This window comes from Branchiostoma lanceolatum, chromosome 6 (genome assembly GCF_035083965.1).
Source record: "Branchiostoma lanceolatum isolate klBraLanc5 chromosome 6, klBraLanc5.hap2, whole genome shotgun sequence".
NCBI lineage: Eukaryota > Metazoa > Chordata > Leptocardii > Amphioxiformes > Branchiostomatidae > Branchiostoma > Branchiostoma lanceolatum.
The window spans coordinates 13403673-13419766 of record NC_089727.1 but is presented as its reverse complement, the minus strand read 5'-3'; the positions used below and the strand labels follow the sequence as shown (position 1 = coordinate 13419766).

At 42.3% G+C, this 16094-nt stretch overlaps 3 protein-coding genes across 3 annotated transcripts in view; all 3 read right to left on the bottom strand.

Moving 5' to 3' along the window:
* Positions 1-16094, bottom strand: part of LOC136437416 (anaphase-promoting complex subunit 10-like) — a 78280-nt gene that overhangs the window by 27686 nt on the left and 34500 nt on the right. The gene's annotated exons all lie outside the window — the stretch shown is intronic.
* Positions 1133-3029, bottom strand: LOC136437415 (pancreatic secretory granule membrane major glycoprotein GP2-like). Its single transcript, XM_066432021.1, has 5 exons — positions 2842-3029; positions 2332-2574; positions 2059-2221; positions 1812-1944; positions 1133-1659 (listed from the first exon to the last, which is right to left on the bottom strand). The coding sequence occupies exons 2-5, from the start codon at positions 2526-2528 to the stop codon at positions 1424-1426; spliced, it is 729 nt and encodes a 242-aa protein (XP_066288118.1). The 5' UTR covers positions 2529-2574; positions 2842-3029; the 3' UTR covers positions 1133-1423.
* Positions 2838-16093, bottom strand: LOC136437248 (uncharacterized). The gene is made up of 10 exons (XM_066431729.1): positions 15721-16093; positions 8961-9101; positions 8312-8517; positions 6047-6191; positions 5039-5230; positions 4511-4650; positions 3927-4299; positions 3414-3654; positions 3213-3336; positions 2838-2993 (listed from the first exon to the last, which is right to left on the bottom strand). The coding sequence occupies exons 1-10, from the start codon at positions 15839-15841 to the stop codon at positions 2838-2840; spliced, it is 1839 nt and encodes a 612-aa protein (XP_066287826.1). The 5' UTR covers positions 15842-16093.

Below are 16094 nucleotides of genomic sequence, written 5' to 3'. Positions count from 1 at the left end.
TGAGAATAAAGGGCATGTACGCAACAAAACACAATCATAGTGCCGTGTAGATGTAAAGAGCACCTTGACCATTCTGACATTGCCCAACTACCGATACTCAAATTTTAGATTTAAAATTGGTATATTGGCTCTAAAGAGTTAAGTTGAGCTTCATAAATGTATAACGTACTTGGAAACATAAGTCCTAAATCTATCTGAACGTCTACACATGTTACCAAGTGTAGTAAACCCATGTTATTGTGAAAACTTGGTGATGGATTAAAAGTAACAAGTTAGTCATGTTGTTCACTTTTAAGTTCCACTTACCATGACTTGTTCTGGGGTAAAGGCTCATCTAATGGCCTAACCTTGTTCTTGGAGGAGTTACATCCCATCTTGATTGATAATCTTTGCAGATACTGATACTAGAAATTGCTGAAAGATTTCTGAAAGCTTGCGAACACTTCTCTGATCACTGCTCTCTTCTCTTTATTTGATTTGTTTACTTTCTGAGATCTCTAGCTGACGGTGACGTTTTACAGTGACCTCAGTGACGTTCCACAGTGACGTTACTGACGTTCTAGAACGTCTTTCAAATATCGCCATCTTCCCAAATTGCGTCGCGCGCTCGGTACTCCCTATTCAAAACGCGCTCACATAAGTTTTGGAGTGTCCAAAGAGTGTAATCCATAAAATCACATCATTGTACAGTGTACACACTACATGTTCTACAATATGTTCGCTGGTTAATAACTATAACTACACACATGCACACTCACACACACGAAAGCACACACAACGACACACACACACACACACACACACACATGCATGCATTCACACATACACATGCATGCACTCACACATACACACATAAACACATACACATGCATGTACTCACACACACACACACACACACACACACACACACACACACACACACACACACACACACACACCGTGTTGGTAGAAGCACACAAATAACACAGTGTCTCCGTAACATTTTATTAACTGACCTGACCATAAATAGAGGGAAACTTGAAACGGTTTCTACAAGAAATATGCACTCGAGGGTGCGTGTTTCGACAGAGAAATTAAATTTTTTCAAAGTACTAGTAGGTTACAAGACTATATTGTCCACTTTTCTTACGTATACAACGATCAACAGGGCGCGATCGATTCTAATGATCAACGAAAAACGAAAGGTAACGTTACACGGGATACAAAGATACACTTATTCACTTACTTACAAAACCCAACTCGAAATAGTATACTAGAAATCTATGTACACAACGCGTGATGCATTACTAAATTATTAACCTTTTATCGGTTTGAGCAACTTCTACCTAATAGAAGTAGCCAAAATAGATGTTCATACAATATATAAATTATGCATATAACAGAATAATAAAAGTTTAACAATCGTAATTATCATTGAAAAGTTTTAGATGAGTTGGACAAAATCCTCGTCATCCGGTTCCTCCCTCTCCTCAGGTGGTTTCTCCCGTTCAGGTGGGGCGGGTCGGACCCGGACGTGCCGAACGCGCAGCAGTCTGGGAGGACCCGCTGGGGGGCGCTTCTTTCTGTTGGTCAGCATTCCCGTGACGACGATTGCGATGGAGAGGAGAATGATGACGATGAGTAAGACAGGAACGAAAACTCCTGGCTTTACGAAGGGACCTGGAAAAACAGAAGGAAGAAAGTTAAAATGATGGGAAAGTTAATCAGCACCAAGGAAAGGTACGGGTTTTCACAGACGAATTTTTGCTCTGGGCTATGCCTGCAGTATGCAATATACATAGAAGCAAATGGAATATTTGCTTTGCACGTACGACGTTTGTCCCCGTGTCGAGGCCCGCCATATTCTCCAAATCCCGCCCTTTTGATTGGTCCGCTGGTGATCATGTGAGCGTCCTTCAACCTGTCCACCTGCAGTGAGCGCCTTGCTCGCGACGGGGCGCATCCCTGTCAAACAACACCAAACAACAAGTTGGTTGAATGGCACCTCTGTGTTGAGTTAAGATCACTTTTGAAATCGACACGTCTACAAACACACATTATAGCTCAACATGTCCTTACCAGTTTACAGGAGTTGTTGTCTGTCCTGTTGCAGACTTGAACGTCGCAGTGAAGAAACACCGACTGAGAAGAAATGAACTGGAACATGTGCACTCGGAACCTGCTTTGAAGCGAGACGCCATTTTCCATGATGTTGACAGAGCCGTCCTTCTGAGCAGAGCAACTGTAACGTATTTTAGAGGAAATGATCACAATGGAGCATTACGCATCCCTAGAATAATCGAGATAACAGTTTTCCTAAACGATATTATGCGAAATTGCCTATTTTCTCACCCGTTAGCAATAATGTTGAAAGTGACGTCGTCTCTGGGGTTGTTCGTAGGGGTTGCCCAGCAGGTACGAGTGTTTAGGACAACGTTATCTTTGCCCTCACTGTCCAGCTGGATCCCCACATACACAGCCTCCCCGGCGTCGATGACGGGTGCCTCTCCCCACGGGAGCTGGTAGGTGGCGTCTTTGAACAGGGCCATCGTGGCGGTGAATTGGCCGTGACCGTCAACAGCAAACGACACAGTACTGTCAAAACAACACCATACATTCTCAAGATTTGGAAATTTCGATTTCTCAAATTTTGTTGAGGATAGTGTTAAGATCCACACTCTTTCACTTTACAATGGAAAATACCACGAAACACTTTTGACATTTTCCTTTTCAACACCATAGATTCTTCATGCTTTCTTTCCCACCACAGAATCGTAACTATCAGAAAAAAAAAACTTTCGAGATTCTGCGTACACACACGACGACATGGCCAGTGTTTCTCTTTAAGACGAAACCATTTACCTGATGAGGGGGTGCACAGCTTGTGCCAGACTGACGGTCAGGTCGATTTTGTAAGAACAGGTGAAGTTGAGCTTGATTTGGCGGCGGGTGATGACGCCATCCCCGTCTGACCCCTGAATGGCGTTCTGGTACACGAGACTGTCGTCCGTTTGCTGAAAGAGATGATATATTGTCTTTCAACTTGTGGTCAATTTTTACTGAGGCACATGCTATTTCTGATCTGAATTATAGGGTAAATCTCTCCCTCTCAGGCCTGGTTACACGCAGGACAGCAAGTTTCCTTGTTGTTTCTGTAGTAGAAAGATGCTGTGCACGTGGTCTATGGTTGGAGTTGCTATAGCCCCCCACCGAACCACTGTCAATGACAATACCATGGCCACTGTTTCTACCTCGTATGGACAAGTCTGGTAGGTTCTTGTGCTTGATGCTGTCCCGCCCGGCAAAACACAGGGCCCGTCCCTCAGCCGAGGGATATATCGTAGTATCTTGTCACAGCTAAAAAGGCAACCACAGGTCAACAACAAGCATTGTTCTAACTGAGATAACGTGTCTTTAAAAAACAAAAATGTCACAATGAAACGGTTGTAATAGCGCTGAATGCAATGTTTACCATCAAGACAGATCCACATGTGGACAGCCCACCCGGAATCCGGAAGACGTAGTCCGTCTTGGTGGGGCCCTCGTTCCCACGGCAGCGTGGGTCGTTGAGGTGCAGTCTCCTGGGATCGAGACCCAGTGCGCGGAGCGAGGAGACGGGCGCGGTGACCGCCATGGAGCCTGACGCGCAGGTCACGTTCAGAGACGACGCAACGTCTGGAAAAGAAGAGAAAAAAAATCAAATTTTTGGCGACACCTCAGGGGCGTAGCATTTCCCTTATCTTACGTAGGATCAGATTTACATCACTCACATGAAAACTGTAATTGCTATGATTATATTAAATTCTCTTTTTAATCCTGCAAATACATCAGGTGTACAATTCTGATGATATAGGATCGTAAACAAATTTCAGTAGCTACATCTCTGTGAAAACTGTCTTGGCAACAACGACATCAAGAAATATGGTCTCATTGAATATTCCACTGACCAGAAGGCGTCAACCTCTGTTGCAGTGCCTGCGGCTGGTCGTGAATCACAGGGTTTATAACGTTTCCAACGCTTCCACTAGGTGCAGATGTAGGGGTATCCACGGTTACATTTCGATGCGGTACTACTGTAGTTACGTCTCCGAGCGCGTTTGGCAGCGGTGGCTGTGTACTATCATCTGATAATGTTTGAGAAGAGGCTTCGGAAACAGTCGCACTTGTTGTTGGGGCTTCTGTTGTTGCTCGTGTTGTGGTTTTCGGTATGGTCCTTGCCGTCATGTTTATCGCATTGGGAGGAGTGCGAAGGAACAACGTGGTCACGTCGGGTCTTGCTGTGGACTGTTTCACTAGACGTTGACTCTCTGGAATCGTCGCCTGTAAAAACATGCAACTAGTTCAATAAAGTTTATTGATTGTCATGAAAACTCACAGCAGCTTTTAAATGGACGAAATATCGCTCATTTCGTTATGGGGGATCTTATGGAGATGCTAACCTTAACAAAATTGACACTGAAGTAAAGTTGTCATCAACGGTTAACCCGTGCTGTACTGCGCCCTCTGGCGACATCACGAAGTTTCACCATACCTTTTCCTGACAGATGACGCCGGCGTCCTCGCCGTGCCCGCAGTTGGTCACCCCCCAGCCGTTGTGTTTACAGTGTAACAGAGATTCCTCCTTCTCCGTACACTCCACGTTATCAAGCCAGATCTTCCCCCGTCCCGGTCCTACAGAAGAAGAAAAAATGTTAAAAACTAGCTGATCAATTCGCATAACAAGTGCTTACACGAAACATCAGCAATTGCCAGCAGTATCTGTATTACAGTGTTTATTCCTCATTATATGCATATATGGAGTTATATGCGTTATGTTTAGTGAGAAGTTATGATGGGACAAGACTTAGTTGTAACAGCTACATCCTCATTTAGTTGTTCTTGTGTCTTTTTTCCATTGTGTCTATATCTTGGTGTTAGGTCCGGATTGTCTAGTTTGTTCTTGAAGTATGTAGCGCTTGAAAGGGTTCAGACTAAGAGCCATGGATATGAACAAGCACAGCGTTTGACAAAATGTCACTGCGATACAAGGGAGAAGAGATAGAATAGAAAACCATAATACCTGCAATCAGCGAGCAGCAGATCGCCTCCACAGCTCCAGGAAAGCCGAGCTCCCGGCACACCACCTCCGCCTGGCTTTTCCCCCACGAGTCGTCGCAGACCGTCCCCCATTCACCGCCATGGAACACCTCCACTCGGCCGCTAGAGGGCGTCGTTGTGCTAGGGTCAAGGCTGACAAGCCGTACCGGGATCTCTGGAATAGCGAAGACGAGAAATGTCTTATGTAGTAGCCTGTATTTACACAAGCTCTCGGCCGGAGGTTACTGACCCCCACCCATGATGGGGATGGGGGTTAGACAAATTAGAGGACCGGCTGGCACTAGGAGCGCGATTCGTCAGGCTATCTTATGTAGGCACCAGTAGTTTGTACTGAAAGTGTGTTATACAGAGTACAGCATAAACTATCCATACTTGACAACTGTAACTGTATGTGGACAGAAACGTCTATCTAGGGAATTTCTTATCTTGGTTTGCTAATGAACCAACCAAAGCTACGACGGCCCGAACAGCAACTGCGAGGTTGTGTGGTATTTCAGTCTTCACTAAATAAAAGCTCCACTGAACTTGAACGAAGACACTGACGTCACTCTCCATTAACACACATCCCGTGGTGGGTCTGTTCCAGGACTTGCTCGCCAAAGAATGCAGGGCTGACTACTGATGACGTAGTCACTGACGCAGCAGCCCTCCCACGGTTACAATCAATCAAATTTAATACGAGCGTGTTTTGGCTGGTCGGCACAATGAATCTGGGATATTCCTGGCCAGTCGTGTGACCTTAGCGTAGACGCCGCGTGGCAGACGGTCTGTGAGGCACTGGTAAACTTTTCCGTGCACTTTTCAACTGTTTGACAAGGTAACTTGCAATGTGACTCAGTTTTCTGCATGGGTAAACGTCATTCTCTTTAAACTTAATTGTTTTTTTGTTTGTTTTTTTGTTTGTTATTTATTTCAGTGTGTGTAAACAACACCCCGCCGACACGATGATGAATGCCTTACGGTGACGTACCTGGCACCCGACATTTTCCCTCAGTGATAGTGACGTCATCCAGGGATATGTCTCCCCTGTAGTCCTTCCCTCTCTTGGCCTCGAACACCGCTCGGAATGGCCCGGTCGGCGCGACGGTCACCTGGGCGTAGTTCCAGCGGTTGCCCTGACAACATAGTCATTTTGGTCAAAATCGTGATAAACGATTGGCATTTGTCTGCTCACCATTATTTCGTCACTTGCACACCATGTTGCAAAATCAGTGGTATGTGAGCACATAGCATAGATGAAGTTATTGCCAAACGATATCGAAATGCTCTATGGCTATCATGCTACATTGAAATATGTTCAAGGTGGGCTTCATTCGCAGTGAGGTGTAAAAGGCAAATTGATTAAGGTGCAAAACCTCCAGAAGAACCCCAAATAACTTGACTTTTGTCTTGGGATGTTTGGGAACTCGCAGTACTTTGGTCTAAATCCTTTGCATTCATAGGGTTGATCTGGCTTTTGATTTTGGTCATTGATGTGAGAATTACACAGAGCTGGGTGTTTCAGAATGGATTTACTGGTAGTTATCGAATGTGGTAAAATATGCAAACGTCTGTACAAACATTGGAGAGGGGCACATTATGCAGCAGACATACACGGTCGTGCCCCGATCAGGACAGGCCGTCAGAGCGAGCACATGAATCGATGATAGACGACCGCACTTTCAAAGTCGCCTTGTGAATGGTTCTACAGTTTTCAAAGGGTGTTGTTTTGCTCGTCTGCGTGTAAGGCAGTTGGTGTGGGGTCTCAGAGAGAGGTGGCCTTTTGGCGGAAATAAAGCAGACAAAGCAAGCCGTTAAATTACGATTTCCGTGACCATGACCGAATCGCAGTCTCGTGAATCACGGCACATATACCCCGTTAGGTTCAAGGACTTCAGATTTCCAAAGGCGCCGGCTTAGAGCATGGTCAAACAAAATGATAGAATGCGGGGATATGGCGATGGCAAGGCCTGGGAAATGAGGATGTCAAGGGTCGATCAAAAGTTTCGTGAGATTATTTCTTCGAAATTGATCATGAAGCCGGATATATTGGAAAACGGGCACTAATGCCAAATGCCCGAATGCCAAAATCAATTCCAAAATCAAAGATGTGAAAGGACAAAATTTAAGAATCTATTTTCGCTATACCATACTCGGTGTGTTGAATCATTTGTTCAACCTTCCTGAATACTTAGATTTCATGATGAAGGTAACTTTTTTGGGGCCAAACGTTTTATCATTCGCACACTCGCATCAGTTTTGGGGTTCCCAGAGGATGTCATCAATATAATCATCAACATTTTAGATGGTGATAAAAGGGAAAAGAGATAGAATATAATTATTTAGAATATAATATAATTATATAGAATATGATATTGTAGACTATTGTAGGTTTTTTATGATATTATAATATTACAATAATATTACAATATTATAATTATATTATATTATATATAATATTATAACATCATAATATCATAATATTATAATATTACAATATTATAATATCATAATATTATAATATTGTTATATTATAATATCATTGTAATATTATAATATTATAATATCATTGTAATATTATAATATTATGATATTGTAATATTGTAATATTATAATATTATGATATTATAATATCATAATATTATAATATCATAATATTATAATATTATAATATTATAATATTATAATATTATAATATTATAATATCATAATATTATAATATTATAATATTACACTGATATTACAATATTATAATATTATAATATTACAATGATATTACAATATTACAATATTATACAATGATATTACAATAATATACAATAATTATGATATTGTATAATAAATAAAAGAAATATAATAGAATATCTCTTTTCCCTTATATCACTTTTGCCTAAAGTGTATGGCCTAGTAATGTTTGGTTGGCATTCAAGACGAAACGTAGGGTTAAAATCGTTGGCAGGTTATGATGTGTTCTTAATCTGTCTTCTTAATCTCAATTTGATATTAGATAGTTCGAACTGCAACAATAATTGATCTCATCGGGACCTTTGTATTGACGTAAGTACTGTCCGCCATGTTGGATGATTAAACCTGGAAGTTGCCAGGTGAACTTTGAAATCGTACATGTAGCTAGTTACAGCCACATAACACTGCAAATCTATCGGTGTGACACTCCCAGGTTTAACCAACCAAGATGGCGGCTGTGACGTCATCTGCAAACAACCCATATTGTGATTAAAGGCTATGATCTGCCTACCTGGTTTCCGGCCATTGCCCATACCGGACTGCCCAGTGCTTTGTCCTGTTCCACGTACACGGTAAGCTCCCCCGTGTCGATGCCGAACATGTGGTAGTAGAACGCCAGGCAGTGCTGTGCGGTGTCGGCGGGGCGCGTGGGCGAGAGGAGCCGGGCTACCTGCCCCGGGCGCCGCGGTGCGGAGGACTCGATGAAAAAATATCGACCTGAAAATATATGGAAACGTCGATGAAGAAATCTGCGGAATCGAGTCATGTTTATTTCACACAAAAAACGATACAAATAAGAGGTGCAAACGAAATGGCAACAGCAGTTTGAAATTGATACAAATACAACGTGCAAATTTAGTTTAATCAGGGATCCAACAAGGGGTTGTACAAAACCGTGACCATTGCTAACAAAACAACATTCCTGAATTCGTTAGGGTTTGGGTAACAAAACACATTATCTGATGTTTGCACTCATGTGATCATGACGTAAGCGTTGTCCGCCATGTTGGGTGGTTAGACCTAGAAGTTTCCAGTAAATTTGACGTTGTTATGCGTTATTACAGTCATGTGATTATAACATAGAGACATGCAAATTTACAAATCTCACTACCAATTATTCAGGATTTGCGTCGCCTTCAAACAGGTACTGCTGTACCTACCCGTGGTGTCCCCCTTGGTACGGTCCGCCGCCGGCCCCGTCCCGGCCGTCTGCGTTTTCCCGCGCCTCGGCAGCCAATCAAAATCGTCCGTTCTGTCCTGCTTGAAACCGCACAGACTTTTCTCAAAGTCGCAGGACAACACTGTGAAAAGAAACATTGTTGAAAGAAATTGAGGAAATATCATAACCCGCGAGTTTCTTACTGAATAAAATCATCATCATATTGATTACGATTCTAAAACAATAATGTCATTGTGCTTTGCAAAGCCTTGCACTCACTATCGGGCCATGTTGATGTCATTATATGGATGGCATCCGCGCGCGCATCATGATATCAATTTACGCCCGTTTTGGCCATACTGTAAATCATACAAAGCAGCTGCAAAATAAAGAAATATATGCTGTAAATTGCAAAAAAAATATTTCGGAAAATAGGTACGAACGTCGTAGAAAGCCAAAGTTAATTCCAAAGTCAATGAAGAGGATGCGAAAGTATAAATTTAAACATCAAGAATCTATTATTCGGTATACCATAATCTGTGTGTAAAAAAAACAACAAGTAGATTTCATAATGAAGGCAACTTTCTACCAAACATTTTTTTTTTTTCATTCGCACGCTTGCATCAGTTTTGGGGTTCGCAGAGGATGTCATCTATATAATCAAATCAACATGACTTCATTATAAATGCTGACATTGAAACTCTTTGAGACGAAACGTTATTCAGCTAGATATTCTCTTCTAATGCTGTGCATGAATCAGACGTCTTTTCTGTTAGAAGTTGCCTGAAAGTTGCTTGAATCTAGTCCTATAGGCTTCTCGGAAAGCCTAAAGGAAGAGAATGTGTTGATGGTCATGGTTAACGCGATTGTACAGTCGGGTGACACTAGGTGCCTCCCTGCATTGGCAACCAAAATTACCGTGAAATACGAAAGGTGAAAAGGGGAATGGGTCAACTCTGGGAATCGCATGGCTTAGTCTAATACCTTCAAGTTCGCCAAAGAAAAAATTTAAAGGGAAGAAATTAAACAAAAAATAGAAACAGAGCGTAATGAACTACAGCAGTTGCAGTAGCATTGAACGTCTAATTAGGAATCGACAGAAATGTACATAACAACGTCATAGATAGGTAGAGATATCAAATGCCAGATGCAAGATAAATGATCGATAACCATTATTGCAACGTTACGTTACATTCATTAATGGTAATCCATAACAGAGGCGTGGCAATTATTCTTAGAGACGAATCTCCCCAGCCATATTTGTAATGCATTCCAGCAAAAGCAAAACTAAGATGACAGTTATTTGAGTAATACACGTGCACACCTGCCAAAGCTAATTGGGCTACGTGTCATATTCAGAAATCTTACAAAACGTATTTGTATATATTGCTTTCAATTCTTTGCGAGACATTGTATTCCAGTAGATTGGCCGATTCTTTTTCTGTTGGTGTTGAAGAACCAAATTCACGAAAGAAAATGCAGAATCATGACGATGTTTCGTGGTGCCTTTTTTTTTACAGTTCTATAAATGCCAGGATGTCACGTTATATCATGTTTTATAAGGTCCATTAATCTTCGATATTAGAATAACTATTTTGCCTGTGTAGACACGGTACAGAACGTGATGTAACAGGTCCTCACTTAAGCTTGATTCTCTGTTCGTTTTATTTTGCTTTGGCCATTACAATCTATTCTACTTTCAGTGTTAACTCTAAGTTGTTCCCCATCTTCGGGCATTTTGTATGACCAGCGGGTTGCCGCCTTCCCCGGGCGGTCCCGCCGTACTGGTCCCCCAGAACGCCGCCAAGCTCCGTGAAAAAACGGGATTACCCTTCTGAATGGGCCGCAGCACTTTGAATGGTGAAGCCAAGTTAATTATTACAGAGAGCGCTCCTTCAAAGACTGTAGGCACAATAAATTTCCTCAGGATTTAGCTTGAAAGAGAAACACGACCAATGATTCTTGTGGATACGATTGAAAACGTTTGTCCGAACTTCAGGACTTGAAACGGCACGGCTGGCATGGAGAATTGGCTGCCGGGATACGACAACAGACAGTCAACGGTTTTCAGATGAACTCAGGCCTAGTCTAGTAGGATAAACCATATAACCTCCTTGGATAAACTTTCTTCACTTTACTGCTCCTGTAGGTTGCCCTCGTTCGCGCTGAATACAAAAAAATAAGTTCCCTCTTTTGTTCAGTTCTTAGAACAATTGAGCGCAAATTGATTTCCTTGTTCATTCAAGTACGCCGTCCTTTCAACGACACTATTTTCAGGCCCTCTAGTCTCTAGAGACCTCCCACTTCACAGATGACCTCATAAAGTTTAATGGCTGAAACGTAAACCTCCCCTACTGGGCTGCTTTTGACGTTACATCTTCAGCCTTACGCCCTCGCTACAGGCCTCTTTGTCAGCGTCTCTGTAGCTTCTGTATCATCATCTATTCGAGAAAGCTGTAAATGTCGGAGTGTTTGTTGTTGGCTCTGAAGGAGAGTCACAAGTTATCGTAAATATTTGCCGCCGAAAGGGTTTAAGGTTGTTGGGAGAAGACGGGGTTGCTAGGAGAGACCTGTAAGATTCGCAGGCATCTGAGTCTGAAGCACGAGCCGCTTTTTTTTCACTCGCAAGCGATTCCGTGCAGGCGACGCATGCGCGAGGCGTGACGTCATAACTGAAGGACACGTTTGTTGGAGCATGCTGGCGGTCCCTATGGTAGAGGCAGTCTCTGGAAATAAATGTCGACGTGCTTTGTGTTCCTTTAGAGTGTTCGCCCGTCGCGTTACGTCAGATTCGAGCCATTTTGACATTTCACTCTAAAATAAGTTTCACAATAGGTAACATAGTAACACACACAGATTGAAACCTCCTTGGCTACAACAATGTTGCAACTTCACTACATACAACAGCACGAGGATGTACTAGTGAATGGTTACAAAATGCTGATGCCAAGTTTAGATACGGTTGGCGGGATTAGTCAATGTCTAACGTTTTCAAATAGTATGGTGTCACAGAAGATTATGGCTGCTCGAAATGCCGGATGTACTTGACTTTTCAGTTTTCACACATGAGTTTGTACATCATGACTGAAAGGCCGGCGTGACCAGTTCAGATCTGTGGGAAACCGCCTGTCTTAGCAGGACGGGTAAAGGTCAATTGTTATACTGATGAGCGACCCTGAAAGGAAGAGTGACGCCGTGCTTTGTTAATGGGCTCTTGACTGTTGTCCGTTCGGATTAATCCCCTAGCAGATGTTGCATGCCTTACTGTTTTGTAAGAACGTGACGTAACAGGTGTCAGTTCTAGACTGGTAGACATATTGTAATCTCCAAATAAATAGTTGTAAGGATCCGGCACAGTCTCAGTGTTTTACACATGTCGTTTAAAATGTTCAATAGTGAAACGTGTGCTAAATCTTTATTGCCCTAGTGCACTCTAATGCTGTATACACTTGTTGACTTGATCAAGCAAATCGTGACTCCTGTATGGCGTAACTGATCTTTGGTTTCCTGTGCAGCTGCGAAGCTCGAAAACTTATTTTTCCACTAATCAAATTTTTCATTTTCAATAGGTGTTGTTACAAAAACCATTAATTCATTCCACGGCAGCCCAACGCGCACTGTTCCCACTAACAAAGCTGCAGGAGTAGAATCGGTTCTATTTTTAGCACGCGAAAGAACACTCATGGAAAAAATAGAAGGCAAAAAAATGACAGAAGGGACATCAATCAAGTGGACAAACGAAACGACGCTATAAATAACTACTGTATACACTGCTGTCAGGTGGCCTTTCTATGAACAAGGCATTTCTCGTTCCACTTCCACAGTTATGGCTACTGGCTATCGGACGGGAGGCATCTGTCTCTCTGAATTGTCTGGTAGGGCGAAATGCCCGCACAATGCAGTAGAGCGGGAGGAAAGTAGGCCGTGTCAACGGAAGGGGTCAAACCAACACAGAAAAAACTTGTCGGTTTACGGAAAGGATTAATCTCTGTTGCTGAGGGATTTGTCGTAGTCGGGTTTACCCGCGATCACAGAATGTATCTTACATTTTATCATACATTTCTTATATTATTTGTCAGTTGTTATGAGAAATCATAGACGGGGTGCTTCGCTAACTGTACCTTCAAACTGAGAGGCAACTTGTCGAATTCTATCTCCGAATGTTTTTTTACGGTTCCTTTGCGTTTAGCCGTCGAATTCAGCGCACTGAAAGGGTGGATAAAGCACTTTGTTAGACGGTCTATTTTTAGGCTATAAATTCTCGCCGTATAGTGTCGTCCCGCTGACCCGAATTCCACCCAATGTCACAAATAAAACACTTTTATAAAGCACGTTTCACGAAGATTAAGTACATTCAATTCTTCTGTATCTCCCTCCTGCCTTCTTTTATGTGCTAAGCCTTCCCTTTGTTCAAAGTGTTACAAAACTCTCCCACCCCATAATGTACCATATAGATCAAACCGTACTGCGTCCCTAAGCCCATCTCAAACTAACAAATACTGTCATTTTCAACACAGATTGTAACGTTTTCAGTAAAGGAAATAAATCTACCCACTATCATTTACACGCTTGTAAACACGCCATGCAACGATCAAACTTTGAAACAGAATTCAAAACTGAAGACAAGAGACTTAAGAGACCAAATGGCCATCAAAACAGTCAATTAGAACCTTAATTTACAGGCACTTGAGCAAAATATCCCCAACCTCCAGTGGTCATTTGTGAAAGGTCAGACTAAGTTTTATAGTCCGGTTGACATTTAAGGCGAGTCCGTACCATGGGGGACTGACACTGGCGAACACTGGGACTCCGCGAGATGTGAATCAAATGGACTGGAACCCTTGGCGTGCGTACAAAGAAACAACTACCATCGGAGTAGATTATGTAAAACAAGGGAGAGAATGGGTCCCAGTGGGAGATAACGAAGTGAATAAAGTGCCTTTCTTTTCTAAGAAATGTTTTTTTTTCTTATAACATCGGTCACAAATAGGCTCCATTCTGTTGAAGGCACCAGTGAAACGTGTGACTTGAAGAGCAAAACGCAAAAAAAGTTGTATCATACATTCGGTAGACATGGAAGAAATTGAGTGATCTGAGTTTGTATGCTGATTACGGTATAATATGCAGTATCGGAGCTCAGTACGTATACCTAGACTCTGGTGAACAGACCCAAGAAACAGAAGCCAGAATTGCCGAGTTTTCCGAGACATTGATCGTCAATAACGATATCAAAAACCGTACCTCTCATAACGTCCACATGGAGCTTCACTCTAAGGCACAAGTTTGTAGTACATTTTGTCGGGCTATCATGAACAAAATTATCCGTCGACAAGCCTCACAAGGATCTACGATAACCTCTCCCTCCACAAGACACGTACAGCCGAGCTTTGTGCGACCACACCTGTCTAAGAATGTTTCTAGTATGCTTTCGTAGGCCCGTCGTCAAAACACAGATAACGTTGCATTCTAGCGTGATGGCTAATCTTAAGTATATTCATCAACAAGTCTTGGGAAGTGTGACCGAAAAAGAAACTTTTTTTTTATTTCTTGAGCAGAAACGCGTTTCCTAAGGGCGTGGACGTTCACATTGAGAAATATCAAGGAAAATCATAACACTGTTAACCATTTTCGAACAGGTAGTTCTTACAATATTAACGAAGTATCGTCTGTACTACTGCCCGTAGTGTTCCTGCCGTATACACAGGATAAGATAGCCACAGTTGTGTCACAACACTTTCCTGTTGCTATCATTTCCCCAGTTGACGGACTGCTTCACTTAGCACCATACAGTTCATCACATTGAATCGAAGATCGAGTGTAGATATGAGGAATCGTTTTCGATCCGTTCGCAACATTATACACTTCCAAACTTCTCTCTGCTGAGCCCATGTCGTCTATGTGACATTTCGAAAATCTATGACAGATATATGTATATATAGTACATATACAGTATATGAGATGAAATATAAATTTTAAATAAACCTCATGAGTAGATGTCTATGTTTGTTTCCATTTCGCCGGAAATATCATAAAGCGCTATTGGCCTAGAACAAACAAAAATGCCAGCACAAATTAGAAAGATGCTGACTAGCAAATTTCAAACAACAGCCGGTCTAGTTAAATATCTGCTTCACAATATTATAGGTTTGCTATTACCGGGTTGTTATATGGCGGTAAGTCCAGCGTGCTTTTTGAGTATGCCGTTAGGAATACGCTTGAGGGAGGGAGATGGCTGCCCCACAAGGCTGCCAGGAAAATATTGGCCAACACCCAAGTCTTGGTTGGTTTTTCTCTAAAGCTACTAAAGCTGTAGTTGTCCCGTACGACATAGAAACTATTCCTGTGGAATAAACTTTGGTAGACACGTAGCAAACAGTTATGTAATATGTTTTTTGTCGTTATTGACAAAAACAAAAAAAATCGACATTCATGTTGCTTCCACAAGCGTATCGAAAAACTCCGTCCTTGTTTTCACAAATTGTTGATGTTGAAAATTCACGGTCCCAAGCTATGACCTCTCTAAAGGAAATAAAACGCCACAAAAACAACATCAACGGAAAGGGAGACAATATGAAACTCTATTAAGTCACCGCTGGGATTAAATGATGGAATGCTTTTTTTAGCGAAGCTTTAGGAGTGAGCTTGATAGTATACTTTATTCTAGTTGATGTTATCAAGCATATCGGCTTGTAATTACATATATGCAAGTATGAAAGTGGGTCAGGTTGGTGGAATGGAGTGAAAACAGATCGATCGCTTACCAGTTTTAGGGGCAGGCGTCGGTAAATCGTCCTCCGCGAAAACACCGCCATCCAAAACCACCACACGCAGAAACACACAGAATAGTATATAAATCCAGGACGATAGACACTTCTCCAGCATTGTCTGTTCCACAAGAGTACCGCGATATCTCAGCAGTCCTGGTTGTTGTTATGCGTTTGACATTTGAAAAGCGCTGAGCCCAATGTTGGCTGGTACATTTCCGCAGCGCGGCTGTAGTTTTTCCTTTGCCTATTCAGTCCCTCCCCCACGTGTTATTTGCAAGTGCAGATTGGTGGAAGTAATTAATCCTGTTGCCGTATGCAGAGTGCGCGCCGTGAATGGTGATGACTGGAGTGATGTGAGGCATTGTGTT